At 43.0% G+C, this 22,117-nt stretch overlaps 1 protein-coding gene across 1 annotated transcript in view; it reads left to right on the plus strand.

The window, feature by feature from the left end:
• Positions 1-21,651, plus strand: part of PKHD1 (PKHD1 ciliary IPT domain containing fibrocystin/polyductin) — a 243,049-nt gene extending 221,398 nt beyond the window's left edge. Inside the window, exons 60-63 of the mRNA XM_077926565.1 lie at positions 9,121-9,228; positions 11,192-11,350; positions 12,160-12,297; positions 18,662-21,651. Coding sequence (XP_077782691.1) covers positions 9,121-9,228; positions 11,192-11,350; positions 12,160-12,297; positions 18,662-19,002 — 746 coding nt within the window. The 3' untranslated portion in view covers positions 19,003-21,651. The remainder of the gene's footprint in view (positions 1-9,120; positions 9,229-11,191; positions 11,351-12,159; positions 12,298-18,661) is intronic.
• Positions 21,652-22,117: the final 466 nt, after the last annotated feature.

Below are 22,117 nucleotides of genomic sequence, written 5' to 3' on the forward strand. Positions count from 1 at the left end.
AAAAGCTCCAAACTTTCTTGAATCTGTAACCTGAGGAGAGGAACACATGATTGACAAGGGAGATCTATAAATACAGATACGGCAGACAGGGCTGGTCCTGCTAAGAGCCTGGTGAGTTAGGGATTGTTTATCCAGTTTTGATTTGTTTTTGCTCCAAAGGGTACATTTTGGGTTTCAGTCCTTTTGAGCATCACATTTCCATCTCTGTAACATTTGCATGTCTTTCTTATCTTAGGAAACTAAATTCGTGTTAGATAAACCCTGCTGGTCTCAGCTTTATCAAAACACGCTGAGGCCTAGAGCTTTAAACTTAAAGAGGCTTCAGAGAGACCCCAGGGAACTCTGGGAAGGCTGTTTGATAAGGGGCAGCCTGGTAAATAACCGATCTCTTATCTGGTGGCAGCAGATACCTCAACTGGAGGGAGAGAGGGTGCTAGAGAGAGGCATGCGCTGTTGTGGCCGCATCCTCTTCACCAGGTGTACAGGTCCCAGGTGTTTCAGATGTGGCCTTCACAAGCTCCCTCCTCCCTACATAGAATCCTCTCCTTATGCACCTTGACTGCTGAGTCTCGTGTGAGAAGAGGCAAGGCAGAAATGAACAACTGGGATGCATCACAACAGAACTCTGCCCATGCCTCTGTTGCTTGCTATGGATACTTTGGAGGAGCCCGTTGCCTCACATGGCAGAACATCAGAGGGTGACCTTTCAAGTTAGTTGAAAGACCATGGTGGTCTTCATTTTAGTTTTACTCAGGGTACAGTTGCCAGAATTGATGAATATAACTAAGTAAGGTCCATTAATTTGCTCAAGTTGTTGCTCAAGTTAGTTGCAGACCATGGTGGTCTTCGTTTTCGTTTTACTCAGGGTACAGTTGCCAGAATTAATGAATATAACTAAGTAAGGTCCATTAATTTCAATGGGTCTGCTCTGAGTAACACCTAGTTGACTGTCTCCCCAAGGATTTATTTGTTCTGGCTACGCAGGTTACAGTCGAAGTTCCAAAATCAGAAAGGGCAAAATATTTATAAACTTCCCTAACAGATTCAGGTCTCTGAAGTCAGTGCCATCTCAGAGATAAAGTGACGGGGCCAATTTTCACATTCAGAATAGCACGTGATATTGTTTTTCTGGATCCCTGCCATTTTAGAAACAAATGGAAAATTGCATGATCAAATGTTTCTCCATGTCAGAAATGTTCTGCCTTTGAAGCTAGCGGGCCTAGGAGAAGGATTCTAGTTTACTATGTGCAAGGGTTTTTTTTAAAAAAAAACAAATACTCATGGCAGAGCCTTCAGACACCTGCATTCTGATGTGATGTAGTCCTACGAATGATGTGCAACATGCTTTTCTGAATACTAGCTGAGGTCAGACACCAGTTGATTTTTGGTAAGCCACTGTTCCTCAACCTCTGTCCCCCTTTTATAAAATTTGGCCATAAAGTGCCTATCTCAGATCAGTTAGTTACAAGGACAAACAAGATTCAAACTTGTAAAACACTTTGTATTATAAATGTATTGTATTGCTCCATTATACATGAGCTTGTTCTGGAGGTCTATGTGACCTCCTTATCCATAATAACCTGGGATTTGAAGCAAGCGGTATACAAATATATTATTCCAGAGAATTATAAATAGTGAATTTTTAATTTTTTTTATTTTAAAAAGAATTAAGTGGACTTCAGAATTATTCCCATGTAAGAGTAGGTGCATGTGAATCTCCACCCAAAGAAATGAACAGGCTTTCGAAAGCAAATGCATTTGGATGACACAGCAGTGATTTCTGTGACTTGCATATAACAGGACAGAAACGGAGAGGTTGCTTAATTAGGACTATCCTAGGATTGTGGAGCCTTTGTACAAATAATGTACTGAAGAATCTAAGGCATTTCTGCTTCTCAGGGTCCAAGGCTCTAAGGCAGAGAGTGGCACCACCTGTGCCTACTGAACTATTGAAAACAGGGGAGCAAACAAACTATCAGTTGTGAAGAGAGAAGCTTCCCACCGTGTGCCAATTTGAAGTCACAGCTGAGCTTTGCACGTATGAACCCTGATCATGCCAAATATATCTTTCCAGGGGTTGTAGCACAGCTCCCGCAGGTAGGCACGGTTGGCTGAGAACAGAGCAAAGGAATTCACTGTGCAAATGTCTTTCAATTATGGACTTAATGACCCTCGTGGCCCCCTTGCAGTCTTTTAAGCGATGAACGTAATGGACTCATTGCTGTGGCTGACATTAACCTGGGCAGCCACTCTGCTGGTTTAAATTGGCATAGCTCCAAGGAAGCCAATGAGGTAATTCTGATTTACATGCTCACTGATGACATCAGTAGCAATGCTTGTTCCACAAGGTGGGCATTTGTCTACTGTTACATAATGGTAGCCACCTGGCCTGTTTTGCCCAGGACAGCTGCCTTATTTGGGGATCTAATAATTTGCCAATGGCTTTGAAAACAACCAAAAGAAATGGAAAGGAAGAGTTTATATGTGATCTTCTGAGCTGCTCTCCGTTACCCTTCATTGTAAAAGTTCAGCTGTTGAAATATATCTTTGTGAGTTATGAAACAACCTTATTTTTCTCTCTGACCCAAAATTAATTAAGCCATGAAAGGAGAAATATAAAGAAAGAAAGAAGCAAACTAATAGAAGATGGAAGAAGGCTCAAATAAAGGACAGTCACTGAAGAGAAAAAGGCATTATGCATTCTTTAAAAGAAACATACATCAAATTAATAGTCAATAAACTCCAAGAACGACAGACGTGTGCTCTGCAGATGTTCGCTGCGTAATCATTTGCTGTGTTTATTCCTTTGACAAACGTGATCATTGTGATCATTGTTAGCAGCATTTAAGGAGAATGTGTCTGCCACACGTATTCAGACTGCTTGGTTTGACAGCAGCCAAACTGCCTCTCACAAAGCAGTTTAGCTCCAAATTAGCTCGCTCCAGCGTTAAATACCAGCTTGCTTTGGAGGTCTTTGTGACGAGCACCATATATATCCATAATATTCTGGTATTTGAAGCATATGTGCCAGAGAGCTGAGAGACTCTCCTTTCAAGAATACAGTATGTTACTCCAGGGTTCATCATAGACTTGAAATGGCAGCTATAAAACCTTCCAGTGTTGCAGCCTGGAAAGCTAGCGTTACAGTAAACTGAGAACGTTATCAGTAGTCAAGGCACTTAGATGCTCTGTCAAAAAGTTCCATGAAAGAGGCTTAATACAGGTGCCTGGCTGGCAAGCAGGGAAATCATAGAGTTGTAGAGTTAAAAGGGACTACGATTCAGCACTTTCTGCAATAACAACAAAAATGTCTCAAGGTAACTTGCAAACCCATAAAAACATAAAGCTTACAAACATTTAAAAACAATGCATCAGGAAAGTCAGTAAAAGACAAATTATCTAAAAGTGCTTATCCAACAGTATTATAAAAAGGATAAATCCTACCCCATCCAACTTAAAATGTACACCACAGAGAGGCCAGGAATCATAGTATAGGATTGGTCCAAATTAGCTATCAAAGGCCTGGAACAGGAATGCCTTAGCCTGGCATCTAAAAGCTGACAATGAGGATCTCAGGTGGAGACCATTCCACAAATAGGGAGCAGCCACTGAAAAAGCTCATTGCTGTCTGTCTAAGGGAACAGGTGAATTTTTATTGGGAAACGGCACAAAGTAGTGTGAAAAGCTCCAACTGATACTTCTGTGACATGATCTGATTAGTCTTTGGCCCAGTCCTGCTCTTTTAGGAAAGAATATTTTCCAGCTATGTAATGAAGCACATTGAGCCTCTGGCTCACGGGCTAACCTCTCCTTCTCTTTTGCACATCACAGGAAAAGTTCAGGCGCATATGCTTCCAATTTTAAAGTGACCACACAGTCCCTCAGATGTCAAAACTTAGAAACTTAATTTTGTTTTCTAAAAATATTTTCAGAACAAAACAGAATGGAACCATTGTATGGCCCTGTCTCATTATCACTTACCATTGTTTAAACAAATCACAGTTCCATGAATTCAGGCATCACTGGGGACTGTGGTTGTTTGAAAAGTGGAAGTGAACACTTCTGATCTCTTTGCAGGCATGAAAGGAGGAAGAACACTCAAACTTGAGGCTGGTTTGTTCATGTGACAGGAAACGAATGCTTTGTTAGTCTGAATGGGGCTACAGCAGGTGTTCAGACATTTCAATTTGATTTCAACACAGTGGTGCTTTGCACCTGATGATATTTTGATGTATTGGTCCCAACGGCAACTTGTGACTGCAAGTTACTGTCTCTGATTGTTAGCTTATGGTAGTGGCATAGTGTGGGTTGTCAGCACCCGGGGCAAGGCAAGTAATTTGCGCCCCCTAACCCGAGTGAGCCAGGTAGGGGCAGAGAGCTGCGAGTGTGAGTGTGCGCCCCCCAGATGTTGCGCCCGGTGCGGCCGGCCCCCCCTGCACCCCCCACGCTACACCACTGGCTTATGGTAGGTACTGAACTGCTGTAACGTGGCGTCTACTCATGGATCCTGCAGACCACCTTTGTATCGGAAGCTAACAGTGAATGAAGAGGATGGGGCGTGATAAAATGGAATAGTGAGAGGGGAAAGTTAGGCAGCAGCAAATGGGGCAGAGGCCTTGATATTTCAGGAAACAATATTGGATATTTCAGGAAACAATATGGGTGGGGAAGAGGCATTGAGGAAGTATTTGAAAGAAGAAGAAGAAGAAGAGTTTGGATTTGATATCCCGCTTTATCACTACCCTAAGGAGTCTCAAAGCGGCTCACATTCTCCTTTCCCTTCTTCCCCCACAACAAACACTGTGTGAGGTGAGTGAGGCTGACAGATTTCAGAGAAGTGTGACTGGCCCAAGGTCACCCAGCAGCTGCATGTGGAGGGGCGGAGACGCGAACCCAGTTCACCAGATTACTCTTAACCACTACACCACACCGGGAACTGTAATTTCAGCCATGTAAAGCCTGAGGCCAAATGCAGCCATGCAGGCTTCTGTAACTGGCCCTTGGCTCTCTCCTGAGGCCACACTCCACCTCAGGCCACACCTCTCACTGACCCTGCTGTGCTAGGGCTTTGGCCAGCGGTGGAGCAAGCCAATTGGATGCCTGGGGTGGCGTGCGTGCCCTGCGCCCAGGGGCAGCCATTCATGGGGTGGGGCCTCTGAGGAGTCTGCCTGCCTCCTCCCATTCAGCTGCCCTACAGCTGAGGGGGAGGCGGGGGGGGGGGCGGAGTGTTTGGGGCAGTGCAGAGCCTGCAGGCGCTCAAGCCGCCATGTCACTCCCAGGAGAGATGTGTGGCTTGGGTGCGCTGCAGGCCCCGTGGTGAGTGCCGTCCGGCATTTTGTCATCCCTCTCAGTGGTGACACCCGGGGCGACCTGCCCCCACCGTACCCCCTTCCTCCGCCCCTGGCTTTGGCATCTTGATAATTTCTTGCATTGCCACATGGAGGATGGAGAGATGGTTGTGATGGCATGTGCATGTAGAAACCTCTGGTTTTTGCATGGCTGAAATACAACCTTTCTGTACAAAAGGTGAGAGTGGCATCCGTTGTTCCACCCACTTTTGCCTCTGGCCCAGCCCACTGTGGCCCGTAGCCCCTGGGAGGTTCCGGGGAGGTTCCCCACAAGGGAATGGAGCCATCAGACTGAAAGGGGGCATCTCAGCTATCCATCTGTCTTCTTTGACCTACTTAGTTGGATGTCATGGATGGGAAATATAGGAAGGTAGAAACCTGTTTAGATGCTCAAACTGCTACAAGTTATCCCAAGGTCCTAGTGGAACTTTTCCCAGGAACTTTATCCAATGAATTGTGGCATAAATTGTGCAAAAGAATTATCTTGATGAGGCATTTAGCTTCAGACTCAGGGCCAAACAATTTCTATACTATATTGGGAAATATATATATATATATTTAAAACCATGTCGGACTAGAGCAGAACTATGAAAATTTTCTTCCTTCCTTTACTGTTTGGCACTCTGACTTCATTTGCATATGAATTATTAACCCTAAAAATTATTTTACCAACTGGCTTCCTGACTTAAGCAGATACCTTTGGCATCAGGCGCCTCGCTTGTTTGTGCCACCCCTCCTGAAAGTGCATTTGTCTACATACAAGAAGGCTTAATTGAGTTCATTCCAGCTGGATCACTAGCTTTTAGATGAAGTTACAGAAAACAAGAAGTAAAATATTGGTCTGTTATGTTTGCAGCACAGAGAATGCAAGAGGGAGCACTGAAATAGTGTACAACACATTAACAGCCTACAAAATTGATATGTACTGTGCTTAAAAACATGGAGTCTGGCTTTGATTATCTAGAAACTTTTTCCATGAGTAAATGTGTAGTAATAGCAGAGCTTTTTTCAGCCATAACTCACTGGAACTCCGTTCCGGCCCCTCTCAGGTAGGTGCCATTGCCATTATAAGAGAACAAGGGCGGAGTTCATGGTGAGTTCCGGCACCTCTTTCTCTAGAAAAATAGCACTGGGTAACAGTATGCTCATTTGAAATGGAAAGCATCATAATCTCATAATTTAAACTCATCATAATCAAATAATTTAAACTCATTATTTAGTGTTTTAACAATGCTGCAGTTCTCTGGCTTTTAAAACTGAAGAACAGGCTGTCTCCAAGGGGAATTTTATTGCTTGGGAGATAGTGATTTCTAGGACAGGTGTTTTAATTTCTTCCACTGGTGATCCCCCCCCCCCAAATAATAATAATACAATATTATTGTAGCCACAAAGGACATATTTAATGCTGCAAGTAATTGATTTGCTGAACAAGTAAAAAATTCTTGTTTTGTAATCTCTGGATGTTGTCCAACATCCTAAAGAGGTTCTGATATGTAGCGCCTCTAACCCTTCCCACCTGAACCAATATTTAGAAAGTTGATTCTCCCTGCATGGTTAAGAATTTTGCCATGATCCTGTGTCAAGTTCAGGATTTGACTAGAGTTTGGTTAGCACTTAAAAGCATTGCGGAATGAAATGCAGGTATCTAGTCATTAAATTAATAAAACAATATTTCCAATAAAAATAATGTCACGTAGAAAACTGGAATGCGGACTTAACAATGGTGTAAATGGTCAAGTAGCAGGATTTAAACTGAACAAGCAAAAAACTAAAGTGTTGGAGAAAAATTTAACAATGGCAGAAAAAGAGAAATTTCAGAGTGAAACAGGTTTAGTAATAACAAAAAAAGTGAAGTACCTGGGTGTGAATCTGACTTCTAAAAATGTGAATTTATTTAAAGACAACTATGACAAATGTTGGACAGAGGTGAAGAAAGATCTAGAAATATGGTCAAGGTTGAGACTTTCCTTGTTAGGCCGAATTGCTGTCATCAAGATGAATGTATTGCCTAGAATGTTGTTTTTATTCCAGACACTCCAGATCCTGGACAAAATGGACTGTTTCAAGAGGTGGCAAAAAGACATATCAAAATTTGTCTGGCAGGGCAAAAAGCCCAGAATAAACTTTAAGATCTTAACTGATGCAAAAGACAGAGGGGGATTTGCCCTGCCGGACCTGAGACTTTATTATGAATCGGCAGCGTTCTGCTGGCTGAAACAATGGCTGCTTCTTGAGAACACAGACATTTTGGATCTGGAAGGGTATGACAATAGATTTGGTTGGCATGCATATATATGGTATGACAAGGTAAAAATACACAAAGGTTTTAAAAACCATATTGTCAGGAAAGCACTATACAATGTTTGGATAAGATATAAAGATCTATTGGAAAGTAAAACTCCCAGGTGGCTATCACCAATGGAAGCTAAAGAGACAAAAAAACTTAATATGGAGCCCAAATGGCCAAAATATTGCGAAATTTTAGAGCAAGACGGTGAAAGGGTTAAATTACAGAGTTATGACAAATTAAAGTCTAAAGTACGAGATTGGTTGCATTACCTTCAGATAAACGAGGTATTCAAACAGGACAGGAAAATAGGTTTTCAGATGGAGAGGTCGAAATTGGAAACAGAATTGTTAGAACCCAATACTAAGAACTTGTCAAGAATGTATAATTTGCTGCTGAAATGGAATACACAAGATGAAACAGTAAAATCAGCTATGATTAAATGGGCACAAGACATAGGCCATGACATTATGTTTGATGACTGGGAAAGGTTATGGAATACTGGTGTTAGGTTTACGGCTTGTAATGCTTTGAGAGAAAACATAATGAAAATGATCTATAGGTGGTACATGACCCCAGTCAAACTTGCAAAAATTTACCATTTGCCCAATAATAAATGTTGGAAATGTAATGAAACTGAAGGTACTTTCTATCACCTTTGGTGGACCTGCCCGAAGATTAAAGCCTACTGGGAAATGATCTATAATGAAATTAAAAAGGTCCTTAAATGGACATTTTCTTAAAAACCAGAGGCTTTTCTCCTGGGCATGGTGGGCCAATTGGTGCCAAGGAAGGACAGAACTTTCTTTATGTATGCTACCACAGCAGCAAGAATTCTTCTGGCAAAGTATTGGAAGACGCAGCAGCTACCCACCCTGGAAGAATGGCAAGCGAAGGTGATTGACTACATGGGAATGGCAGAGATGACCGGCAGAATCCGTGACCAGGGGAGTGAGACAGTGGAAGAAGATTGGAAGAAATTTAAAATATACCTTAAAAATTGTTGTAACATTGAGGAGTGCTGAGATGCTATGGTGTTAAGAAACAGAGAATTGCAGCTGTATATCATAAATTTAAGGGAATTATAATGAAGAGGAGCTAATTAATTGAATGGAGGGTTGCTGTCAAAAGGGAAAAATAAGGATGCAGAAAAAGGGAGGTATGGGGAAGTCCTGGAAATAAGGTGAAGGAAAATGAGTTTATGAAATTATACATGTTTATTTGTGTGTATGTTTTGTTTTGTTTTGTTGTTTGTTTTTATTACATGTTTGGAAAATTAATAAAAATTATTTAAAAAAAAAACACAATGGTGTAAATGATAGGGTTGTGCATCAGTTCTGTGTGCACCTTGAATAATGAGGCAAATCTAAGTCCCATTGGCTTACTGGAGCTTTCAGGTAAATTTGTGTAAGATTGTGGCTTTAAAAGATGTAGTTTTGGTGAAATTCATCAGGTAATCTAGCATAGATATGTATTTTTCTTCAGGTGACACAAGGATAAAGGTCCAAGATGGAAAGGCTGCCTTTCAAAACCTGGTGGTCTCTGGTTCCTGCTCAGGTTGTTACCTCTTTTTCAAAGTGACCTCTCCTCCAGGTAAGATTCGTTATCCAGTGAAGAGTCGAAAGGGGACTGCTTAATGCTGAAGCTAAGCAGGTGCTGGGTAAGATCAGTGCCTTCATGGGAGATATTGGGTTCTGTAACAGAGGAAAGGTAGGATGGATGTACAAATAATAATAATAATAATAATAATAATAATAATAATAATAATAATAATAATTTATTATTTGTACCCCGCCCATCTGGCTGGGTTTCCCCAGCCACTCTGGGCGGCTTCCATAGAAACCAAAAATACAGTAAAATATCACAGATTAAAAACTTCCCTGAACAGGGCTGCCTTAAGATGTCATCTGAATGTCAGGTAGTTATTTATCGCTTTGACATCTGCTGGAAGGGCGTTCCACAGGGCGGGCGCCACTACCAAGAAGGCCCTCTGCCTGGTTCCCTGTAGCTTTGCTTCTGGCAATGAGGGAACCGCCAGAAGGCCCTCGGCGCTGGACCTCAGTGTCTGGGCAGAACGATGGGGGTTGAGACGCTTCTTCAGGTATACTGGGCCGAGGCCGTTTAGGGCTTTAAAGGTCAACACCAGCACTTTGAATTGTGCTTGGAAACGTACTGGGAGCCAATGCAGGTCTTTCAGGACCGGTGTTATATGGTCTCGGCGGCCGCTCCCAGTCACCAGTCTAGCTGCCGCATTCTGGATTAGTTGTAGTTTCCGAGTCACCTTCAAAGGTAGCCCAATGTAGAGTGCATTGCAGTAGTCCAAGCGGGAGATAACTAGAGCATGCACTACTCTGGCGAGACAGTCCGCGGGCAGGTAGGGTCTCAGCCTGCGTACCAGGTGGAGCTGGTAGACAATAAGAAAATAAATAAGAGATCTCACTTTTATCAGCCAATATGTGAAAAAGTCTTTTGGCCTCATGTGCAGGACCTTTGCTTCTCCTTTCTTACGGGGGAGCAAACAAGCCAGGGAGGCTATTAACAATAGTTCTATTGTTCTATTAACAATAGTTTCCCATTTCATCCAAACCAGAAAACTGTAGCTAATGACTTCAGAACAAGTTAGGATATGAAGTCAACTTCAAACCATAGTTCAGTATCCTGGCTTGCCCCATACTATCCTGCTTTGGATGAAATGAGAAACTATAATTAATGGGAACAAAATTCCTGGTTCACTTGCTGACTTAAGCAAAGAAACAGCTACATGTGAAGCCAAAAGGATCGTTCATACATCAGCATAGTTTGAGATATTGCCATCCAAAGGTAACTAAGAAATCATTTAAAAAAATAAATAAATTCTGAAATACTGTACATTCCTCTCCCTTCCAAATTCTAATAGCTTAAACATACTGCTGAACCAATGTTTTTCGGCTTCTCAGCAACATTGGCTGAACCAAGAAGATGGAACTTTGATCGGATCCAGCAGAGCTCTTATCACTGAGCCTCTTGGGCTTGCCAATCAGAAGGTCGGTGGTTCGAATCCCCACAACAGAGTGAGCTCCCGTTGCTGTGTCCCAGCTTCTGCCAACCTAGCAGTTCAAAAGCACATCAAAGTGCAAGTAGATAAATAGGTACCACTGTGGTGGGAAGGTAAACAGCGTTTCCGTGTGCTCTGGCTTCTGTCACAGTGTCCTGTTGCACCAGAAGCAGTTTAGTCCTGCTGGCCACATGACCCGGAAAGCTGTCTGTGGACAAACGCTGGCTTGCTCAGCCTGAAAAGCGAGATGAGCGCTGCAACCCCACAGTCGCCTTTGACTGGACTTAACCATCCAGGGGTCCTTTACCTTTTTACCTTTACCTCTCATCTTCTTATAATAAGAACTGGGATCGTGATACCATCTGTGATATTGATAGTGTTTTCTGTGCCTCATCTTTTTCTTTCAGGCCTCAAGCAATCTCAGACACAATGTCCTTTCTTTGTGGCAATAACTACATTTCTGAACCTTTAAACACATGCTCCTCATTATGTTGTTTGTTTTATTCTGCTTTTTTTTTTTAGGTGCTATATTATCTGTCAGATCCAATTCTTTTACTATATTCCCCATTACTGTGACTGAAAAATCAGCCATAATCTTCACTGCTGCACTGGGATCGGCAGCCTCTCTGCTTGTTTTGGGATCTGTTGTTATCTGTTGGGCCAAGAAAACAAGAAGGAACAGTGAGTTGGAAAACTGAAGTGAAGCTTCTACCCAGAAAATACCCCATTTGTTCTGCTGGGGCTTACTGTACAGAAAAAGAGAAGTTTTACAGTGAGATTGGCAATAGTTGGTGGTAGCAAATCGTGCTCCCCCCAATTCTAACAGTGTGGAAATGTTTCTTGGTGGTAGCAAATCGTGCTCCCCCCAATTCTAACAGTGTGGAAATGTTTCTTGCATTAGTATTGGGCAGATCAGCATGGTGTGGCATTACTGCTGTGTACAGACCCTTGTGTTGTACTTTCTAGTTACTCCAATGCAGGAGTGGCTGTCTTGGAGCCTCCAGATGTTGGGACTCCAGCTCCCATCAGACCAGCCCACATAGCCTAGGGCTTGCCTATCAGAAGGTTGCCGGTTTGAATCCCCATGACAGGGTGAGCTCCCGTTGCTCTGTCCCAGCTCCTGCCAACCTAGCAGTTCAAAAGCACGTCAAAGTGCAAGTAGATAAATAGGTACCGCTCTGGCAGGAACGTAAACGGCGTTTCCGTGCGCTGCTCTGGTTCACCAGAAGTGGCTTAGTCATGCTGGCCACATGACCCAGAAAAACTGTCTGTGGACAAACACCGGCTCCCTCGGCCAGTAAAGCAAGATGAGCGCCACAACCCCAGAGTTGTCCGCGACTGGACTTAACTGTCAGGGGTCCTTTACCATTTTTTTTAAGGCACTTCTTATGTCCAAATAGGTATGGGCTATTAGTTGTTTCTCCAGGAGGTCACTTGTATATTTCACTGAAAAATTGCTGTTTAAATTCCCTTGTAATGTTTTGCTACAGAAAACAGGATCAGAAAACCTTTGAAGAATAAGAAGAATAAGAAGCATGCCCATATTCAGGCAAATCAGCAGATACTTCATGCCCAATCGTGCTTCATCCAGGAGGAGAATAAACACAACATTACTGCTAGGAGAGAAGGTGAGTCTCTTGGATACAGACTTAATCCTATTATAAAGCAACTTTTTGCACATCACAGGTTGCAACCTTAGCAGGTCCCTGAGCTGGTCTTTTCAGTGCCTCAGCCACAAATACTAGTTGTCAACTAGTTGTAGCCTGGTTAGATTTTCTCATGAGAAGTTCCAGGCAAGCTTTGCTTCAGGAGTCCAGATAATGGCTTCCTGCAATGGGCTGTTGCTTTGGGGTTTGAGGCTGGTCTCTGCCTGAACCTCCAACCTTCCAGCTCACTGGAATTGTGACCATGACAATATTTGTCCAATCTTTTATTATAGCATTCCCTTCTTGTAATTTCAGCATCACCTACTTCACTTTTTCTTTTCTCAGTTCATATTCTAACCATTTCCCAAGTTTATTAGCAAATTGTAAAAAATGTTTAGCATATTTCAAATGTTAGCATATTCCTGCATTGGTTTTCCCCCCATTTTAATATTTTTTATTAATATTTTCTTGGTTTACAAAGGTATGCGCAACGTCTCTTTTTTCAAGTTACATTTTCCATAGGTCAGTTTCATTTGTTGAGACATTAGGGTTACATTAGTAAGAAATGGGGGGAAGAGGTGGAGGGAGCCATGGTTGGTGGGAGTGGGGTCAGGAGGCAATGTTTCTATTTTGCTTAATGTATGTGTGGGGTTTTGTGTCAGCATCGTTTGTGCAGATTCTCTTTGCTTGTCTTCCTTTGGTGGTGAGAGAAATTAGGGTTGGCCTAGGGTGTGGTTGCTTGTTTGTGATTGGCTGTGGTGAACTTTGTTTTCATGTGTGAGTGGGGTGGGTGTTTTTGGATCAGGTTAGCCATATTGATTCATCTGCTGTTGGTGGATTCTTGTTGTTGTCTTGTTGGGCTGTGTATGTGACAAAGGGCTGAAGGTATCTTCTCTATTTGTCCCTGTGTCAGTTTCAGTTTATTGGTTAGTTTTTCTAGTAGGGCTGTTTCCCATACTATTTGGTACCATTGGTCCATGCTTACTCCAGACAGGTCTCTCCAGTGTCTGGCTATGATGTTTCTGGTTGCTGGGAGTAGATGGGTTATGAGTTCTTTGTGATGTGAGTTGGCATTATTGTCTTGGAATATGTTTAGTAGAGCCAGTTCTGGGGTAATTTCTAATACTTGCTTAGTTATTTTACATATTTCTTGAATGGCTGTTGTCCAGAATAGTTGGATTTTGGGGCATTCCCACCTCATGTGTAGGTATGTGCCTGTGGAGGTGCACCCTCTCTAGCATTTTGGTGAGGTTCCTATTAGCATCTTAATTTTGGCAGCTAACATTTGTTTTTGTTGGTGATTGTTCCAGCTCTTTTTCTTTTTGGCTAATTTCACACAGAATCTTTTGTATTTTCTCCTCTCTCTCTTTTTTAAGTCAAGAGTTACCAGTATGTTGCATAAAGTAACCTCTTATATATGTTCTGCTTGCATCCCAGACTGATATCTTTGTCTAAATTATTCTCAAAAAATTCTTTTGATTTTTGCTTTCAATCTTGTATGATCTTACCTTGGCGTAATAATGTTTCATTAAGTCTCCCTCTAAAACACCCATTCTTTTTTTCTTTTTTTGTAATTAATCATAACTGGATTATGATACAAGAAAGTTTCTATTTGGTAGTATATCAACTTTATGCACCCCTGTAGCCAATGTCTTCATTACCTGTATCATATCCTATCTTGATAGGGCCCTCTGTTTCTCACTAAAATACAAAAATTGTTTTGTGTCCCCATTTTTATATCTCCAAATGTACACAAGTTCCAGATTGTCCACGATTTCAAAAAATAAAATAAAATGGGTAACTTACCTTGGGTAATTTTTATGTTTCTTTCTGAACTTCTATTCTCCACTCCAGTCTCCCATAAGCAGGGCTTTTTTTCAGTCAGAACTCACCAGAACTCAGATCCAGCACCTTTCAGGTGGGCACAATTATCATTATAAGAGAACAAGGTGAGTTCCAGCACCTCTTTTTGTAGAAAAATAGCACTGCCCATAAGACACCGATTTCCATATGAGACCTAGTATCTGGATAACTTCTCAGTTATGTTACTGTAGGGACTGGATGGGGACTAACCCTAACATAAATATGCATTGAGCAAATGTTGATGGACAAAGTAAAGAGGAAACACTCCCTTACACCCCTTTCGTGTAAAGGGGTTATAAATCCTCCATGGTGTGGTAAAGATTGAGTTGAATGTTTTGCCTTGACACCTGTCATCATCCCCACCCCTGGACTCTTCATATCAGCCACACATGAGAAAGACCCTTTGATCTCAAAAAGCTAGGCAGAATAGACAATGCTGGACTAAATGGTTTGTCTCAGGATTATATTCTTAGCGACTTTGCTGAGAATATGCTTTTAGAATATTGAATATTTGGACTTCGATTTCACTTTGTTCAGGAGGCCTTTTCATTTTAATCTAAAGGTTCCACTATTTTAAAGCTCCATGTGAGCAGAAAACTTTTATCTTATGAATGAATAAGCTATGGATGACCTCTTATAAATAATATATACTGCAGATGACAAAGTGAAGTCTTGTGAGATGTAAAATAGCTGCTGAGGAAGACAAAACTTCTAACGTATTTGGGAGCTTTTCCTGCATTAAACGGACTGCTACAATCAAACGTGGGATTGTTTGACTTGCAGATTATTGCTTCATCCATTTTCATTGGATCAAATCATTTTTAAATGATATTTAAAATAATGTTTGCAATGACTAAAAGACCCCAATGCTAACTTGATGGAGTTTTTTCTCTCTTTTATTGTATGCTTATTTATGTATGTGTCATTAGGCTGAATTTACTAGATCAAATTTTCATGAGTATAGCTGCATCAGGGACTGTTTGGGTTGTATATCTATTTATATATAGGTAGTAAAAGGTAAAGGTACCCCTGCCCGTACGGGCCAGTCTTGACAGACTCTAGGGTTGTGCGCCCATCTCACTCAAGAGGCTGGGGGCCAGCGCTGTCCGGAGACACTTCCGGGTCACGTGGCCAGCGTGACATCGCTGCTCTGGCGAGCCAGAGCCGCACACGGAAACGCCGTTTACCTTCCCGCTAGTAAGCGGTCCCTATTTATCTACTTGCACCCGGGGGTGCTTTCGAACTGCTAGGTTGGCAGGCGCTGGGACCGAGCAGCGGGAGCGCACCCCGCCGCGGGGATTCGAACCGCCGACCTTTCGATCGGCAAGCCCTAGGCGCTGAGGCTTTTACCCACAGCGCCACCCGCGTCCCTCTATATATAGGTAGGGTGTGCCTAATCCCAAAAGTTGATCAGGGACAAATTATATGCAAAAGGCTACTTTTTAAAACTAAGCCGGATCAAATCTCATCATTGCAATAATATATGCAAGCATGTCACATTGTCATATCAGCCACAGAAATTAAGAGAGATTTGAAAAGGTTTAAATATTTCATTGCAAACATATACTTATCGATCTTTTGGTTTAATTGATGTTATATATAGTAAGAGTTCAATTAGACTTTCTTCACCATACCTTGCACTGCCGTATACATGTGTGAAAACTAGAGGTTGTAGGGCAAGGAGAACCTACACTCAATATATTTTGAACATGATTCATATACCTAGTTGACTCTCAAACGAAGTATGGTCCAAGTGGTGTCAGCCCAAATTTAGTACCAAAAACGCATTGCGTGTTAAGATCCCAAGACCTCCCCCAATAAATAAAGACACAATTGACACAGAATTTAGTTTAAGGTTCTTGGCATAATTTTGGCCACAACTTTATTGATTACAGATCGTGAGTTTTTTGCTTAGGCATTGGTTCCCAACCAGCTGCATCTGACCTTGTCACAGCAGCACTGACGACTGGAAACCGGCAGACGTCAGTAAGGGAAAACATTCTGGGGGAGCGTTGGGCCAGGCTCAGACTCAAGCTCACCCCAAATGCTCCCAGGGGCTCTGGCGTGGCCCTAAGCCCTGGAAGGGAATCGGACAAAAGCAAGGCGAGCCACTGGATTCCTTTAACGGAATACCCTTTTGCTTATTGGAGGGGTGGGCATGACAACCTCCCCTCCACTCCACGTTGAACCAATGCCTAACCGCCAAACCTTACAAAGTTGTGACAACTTGCTACACGGTAGGCGAAACCCAATGGCACCAGCCAATCAGCCAAATGGGAAAATTCCTACTGGGCCCCTGTCCCCAAAACAGACGACCCACGATGGCATAGCAAGGTCATAATGAACCCTAAATATAGGGAGGGTGGGCGGGTGATCCGATGCACGAGGCGAAAAGAGGAAGCTCAATGCAACGTGCAACGATATATACCGTAGGTCCCCCGGTTAATGCATAAAACGATCCCATTGGCCAGAATTACCCTAGGAACCGAGGGACCACCAATTGGGTTGTTGTGGCTATCCAATCGCTCCCACCCATAACAGCAGGGAGGTCAGTCATTGATCTCACCACAACACGTGCTCTCTGGGAGGAGGACAGGATTTCCAGACCTTCTCAGATTTATCAGGTTCCCTTGCCACATAGAGGCTGAACATTCTAATCTGCATGCTGTAATAATTCCTTCACCCATCGCTCACTGTTTGATGGAGGCATGCAGATTACCTTTAAGCTATTCTCCCTTATGAACTGGCACAAACAGTGCAGTCATCATCCGAAGCCCTTCCTTGTGCGCCTCCTCCATGAGAGGTCTGGAGAGGGGCAACACAAGAATGGGCCTTTTCTGTGGTGGCTCCCTGCTTGTGGGATGCTCTCCCCAGAGAGGCTCACTTGGCGACTTCTTTACATGTCTTTAGGCACCAGGTGAAAACATTCCTCTTCTCCCAGGCCTTTGGCTAATTTAATTTAAATCGATGGCCTTTTAATCTCTCTCTGTGTGTGGGGGGTATTGTTTTGTTTGCTATTATGTTGTGTATTTTTGTGTTTTTAAACTGTAAACTGCCCTGTGATCCTGAGATGAAGGATGGTAAATAAAATAAAATAAATCTGCCCTCATTCACCATGTTTGCTGTGAGTCCCATGGAACCAATTGGGGTGGAATGGTCTAAAGGGGAGGAGGAGGAGGGCTCTGAGTTGGGAGGGTGGGGTCAGCCAGGAGAGTAAACTGGATTCAAACTGGCTCCATCCCTCGTGGCCATTGTGGCGGGGCATCTGTTGTGCTTGGGGCTGAAGGGGTTTTGGCTGCCCCAAAGTGCAGACCTCAGCTCTTCCCCCACTAGAATGCAAATAAGGGACTGCGAGGGGTTCCCCTGGTCCTAAACTTGTTGCTTATGTAAGAAGCAGAAAGAGGTTAGTTTTGAGTTTCATCTTATTTTAATTAATATTTATCACAGAAAAGCAGAAGGAGCAAGAGAGGAAATGCTACAGTTTATATGTTTTGATATTTGCCATACTCTTTCAAAATACAGTGTTCAGCTGTATGCCTTAGGATACATATCTGCTATAAATTCATTTTTTATCTAATTTGTCTGAGATCTAAGCTTCCTGTGGAGGTCTGAGATCAAAGGATCTGATTCTTTCTGATGTTGGCTCTGACACGTAATGTGTGCTGACTTAGTTCTGTCTATAAAATCGCAGTGGGAGGCTGCCAGTCTCCCTTGGCACCTTTACATAGTGAACTTTCATTTCGACTGGTGAGGATGACAGGTACCACATTGATTGGAGCCACCGTGTAAATAATTAATAGGGAGAATTTTCTCTGCAAAAGGAAATCCAGTCCTTCAGATTCTTCTTAAAAGGAATTGTTGCAAGATCATTAAAAATCCCCAATATGTTCGAATTTAAACAAGAATAACAACATCTTAAGCAAATATAATATGCATGACATGGAATGTCTAATCTTTGCATTCCCCTCTATTTAAAGTGATGTTGGTTTTGAAAACTGAGCAACCATCAAAGTTAGTTAGTTCTATTTTGTTAATGCCAGCTAATTTTATTTCCCATGAACAAACCCTAGATTTTTTTATGTTTGGTGTTTTAAATTTGGTTGTGGATGAATGGTATATATAAGACAGCATAAACCATCTTAGAACTTAATATAACATAAATCAAATGACAGATTAGATGTGCTTTGATTTACCAATCCAGCTGTACAAAGACATAGTTTTAAATGATCCCATTGCATGTGGGAAGACAAATTTCCCCTCTTTATGGATCCTGGGATATAAATGTAAGGTTTTACATTGGGAACTATGAAAAAGGCAAGGCCGGCCTGAGACATGATACCAGTCCCTACCAGTCCCTTTTTGGTCTTGGCATTGCTCTGCAAAGCATTTCCTGTCATCCTTAGAGTAATTGTTGACCAGCCATTGAAAACACCAAGAATTGGACCACAGTCTATCAAATGAATGCTTATATTTTCTCTAACAGACCTGAAGCTGCGTGAAGAACATGAAGACACAGGAGAACCATTAAGGAAGGGCCATCATCAAGCATTTAACAGCACAGCAGTGGGAGCAGTGAACAGGACCAAGCAAGGCCGTCGGTCCCACACTGGAACATCCACATGGGGGTCTCTGGAACTTCAGCAGCTGAGCATCAAGGAGCTTAATGACTGGAAGGATACCAAGCAACATTTCTCAGACTATGCTCAGCAGAAGGAAACGAAGAAAGGGCAATTCACAGATAAAAGATATAAAAGACCCTCAGAGAAGCCTGCCTTGAGGTCAGGAGGGGATGTGAGGGAGAAACAGCAAGTTGCAGTACCATAACAATAAACTAGTTCCTGGGATAGGATTCATGATAAATAATATGGAAGTTAACAAATAAATGTGCTTTAAAAACTCGAATAGTTTCACTCATTGACAATCCAAGAACCACCAAGCTTTTTAAGTCCATGGGCATATTTGGATTTTTGAGTGAGTGCCATGGGTGTTACTCCCTCTGCTCAGTCAATCTCTAGCTTACCCCCCCCCTCCCCAGCCTGAGATGAAGAAAGAGCGAAAGCACATGTGGCCTATTTTATATGCGTAAAAGTCAGATCTTGTAGAATTAAACTGAGTCTTGAAAAGCACCTAGCACCTAAAGAAGAACTGGGAAATGGTCTCAACTTCCTCCTTCAGCAAGGGAGAATAAGCTATGCACCCACACTGTATCCTTATTGGGGCAGTGGGTGGACGGAACCCCCCCCCCCCCAGGCTTTGTGCGTACAGTCATACCTCAGGTTACAGACGCTTCGGGTTGTGCGATTTTGGGTTGCGCACCGCGCCAAACCCGGAAGTACCGGAATGGGTTACTTCTGGGTTTTGGCACTTGAGCATGTGCAGAAGCACTAAATTGTGCTTTGTCCATGCACAGAAGCATCAAATCACAACACGCACGCGCGGCGCTGCAGGTTGTGAACGTGCTTCCTGCATGGATCATATTCGCAACCCGAGCATCCACTGTACAAGGGGAGGAGGCCTCAAGGGCAAATGCCATTGAAATACCTTCTGTCACCCCCGGTGCAGGCAGAAGGTGGAGCAAATGGTCAGCTCTAAAAGAATTCACATAATTTGCTTATGGTTGCCAAAATTTGAATATTTAAGCATTCAGATTAGCTGGAATGTAATTCAATAAGCATCTTCCATGGTAAAGAAGGTGAACAAAAGGCAAAAAATAAATAATCAGTAATTTTGTTTTATATAATTAGGAGAAGAGAATAAAAGCTGGTTTAGTTGTTACATTTGCTGTAGGGATCAGCTTTCTCAAGGCAAAGGCCATTCCTTCAAACTTGCTCCACAGACATACCATCTACCAGAACTCACCACATTAGTTGGGGCAATGTAATGAGATCCCCACCTCCACCAGTAACTGCCATGGAGCAAAAGTAGAGAAACTCATTATGTGAAGGTAGTAGTAATGGCTCATGTAATGGTTTCTAATCAATGATGCCCAGCAGTGGGAATTCTTACTACCATGTGTGCCTTGGAAGGTGAAGTCAAACCATTGGGAGAGTTGCAGCGCCTGCTGTGGCTGTAGAGACTGCTACGGGAGAGACATGTTTTGTTGCAGATGAGGGCATCCGGTTGTGCTGATGCAGACACACCGGCGCGTTTCTTCTTACTGTGCTCCTCCCATCAGTCATTATTACCATGACGCATGTAACATCTAGATAAACTCTAGGAGGATGGGTGTAAAGGGTCCAGAATTCAGTACATGCACACGTATCTTGGATATTGTTAGCTGTTTAAAATCTTTGCAGAAGGGTGTAGGCAGTGCTCAGAGTTTGATGGAGTGCAGCCACACTTCTGGTTTGTGGACAAGGATTTCTTTGCAGACCACTATGCTCAGCTTGGGACGCGGGTGGCGCTGTGGGTAAAAGCCTCAGTGCCTAGGGCTTGCCGATCGAAAGGTCGGCGGTTCGAATCCCCGCGGCGGGGTGCGCTCCCGTTGTTCGGTCCCAGCGCCTGCCAACCTAGCAGTTCGAAAGCACCCCCGGGTGCAAGTGGATAAATAGGGACCGCTTACTAGCGGGAAGGTAAACGGCGTTCCGTGTGCTGCGCTGGCTCGCCAGATGCAGCTTGTCACGCTGGCCACGTGACCCGGAAGTGTCTGCGGACGGCGCCGGCTCCCGGCCTATAGAGTGAGATGAGCGCACAACCCCAGAGTCTGTCAAGACTGGCCCGTATGGGCAGGGGGTACCTTTACCTTTACCTTTATGCTCAGCTTGCTGGTGTCAGACAGTAGGGCAAAGGTGGACACTCGGAGTTGATTGAGAAGCACAGCCCCACTCCTGCTTCAAACACACGAGTGCCCTACACATGGGTGATGCATGAATACAGCTAATGTGTTATCAAGGAATAAGATCCTGAATTTGTCATATAAGCAATGGGTTTAATATACTATTACTAATGGCAGAACACAACTATGGTCAATTACATGGTCGAAGACTTCAGTTGTTTCTATTCCTAGTTAAACTAATTCCAGCCTTAGTATCTGATGGTCTTGAAGTTATTTATCTGATTGCATCTGTTGAAAAACAGATTTTAAGGGGCAGGCTGCCTGGGGCGATCCTAATTGTTCCTCTCTCTTTGAATACATGCAGCGGGGACAGGGGGGAGCTGGCTTTGGAGGGTGAATGCAAGGGAATAAAATTTTGAACTGACTTCAAAGTAAGGAATGCAAAACCAAAGAAAGGAAATAAAGATGCGAAAGGAGTTTAGTTGGTCCCGCAGTTTGATTAAAAATAAAAAGCACAGGAAGACAGTGCTGGCAAAGTTAAGGTCAAGTATAATTCCATTTATTTAAAATATAGTAAATGGGTGTTGCTTTAGTTTTTGGACTTTTACTTTGTTACTTTTACTTTAAATTGTAATTGTCTTTTTATAAATGGAAATTCATATTGTTCTAAAAATAAAGCACAATTATAAATAGTCAAACGTGGCACTTATTTCTGTGAAGATGCTTTTGAGGAACCATCAGAGACAACAGCCACTCCCCCTACCTCTCCCCCAGATGGTGGCCATGCCACCCTCGCCAGACACTCAGCATGCATGCCAAGGGGACCTTTTGTGTGCCAATGTATGTGCATAGAGCTCCCCAACAAAAGGGGAGATCCTGTCTGGTCCAACATCTTCCCTTGTACAAAGGAGCTCTACGTGCATAAATCAGTGCATATCCAAATCCCCTTCTCTCACACACTGAGCATTCAGGTGGGGAAGGGCTTGGTAGCCAGGCGTGTTGGCGGGGGACTTGCTTAAACAGACCCATGAGACCCTCACAGTGTGTGAACAGGTTTAAGAAGGACCTTATATCTAGGGCAGGCTTCCTCAACCTCGGCCCTCCAGATGTTTTTGGCCTACAACTCCCATGATCCCTAGCTAGCAGGACCAGTGGTGAGGGATG

The sequence above is a fragment of the Podarcis muralis genome, chromosome 3 (genome assembly GCF_964188315.1).
Source record: "Podarcis muralis chromosome 3, rPodMur119.hap1.1, whole genome shotgun sequence".
NCBI classification, from domain to species: Eukaryota; Metazoa; Chordata; class Lepidosauria; order Squamata; family Lacertidae; genus Podarcis; species Podarcis muralis.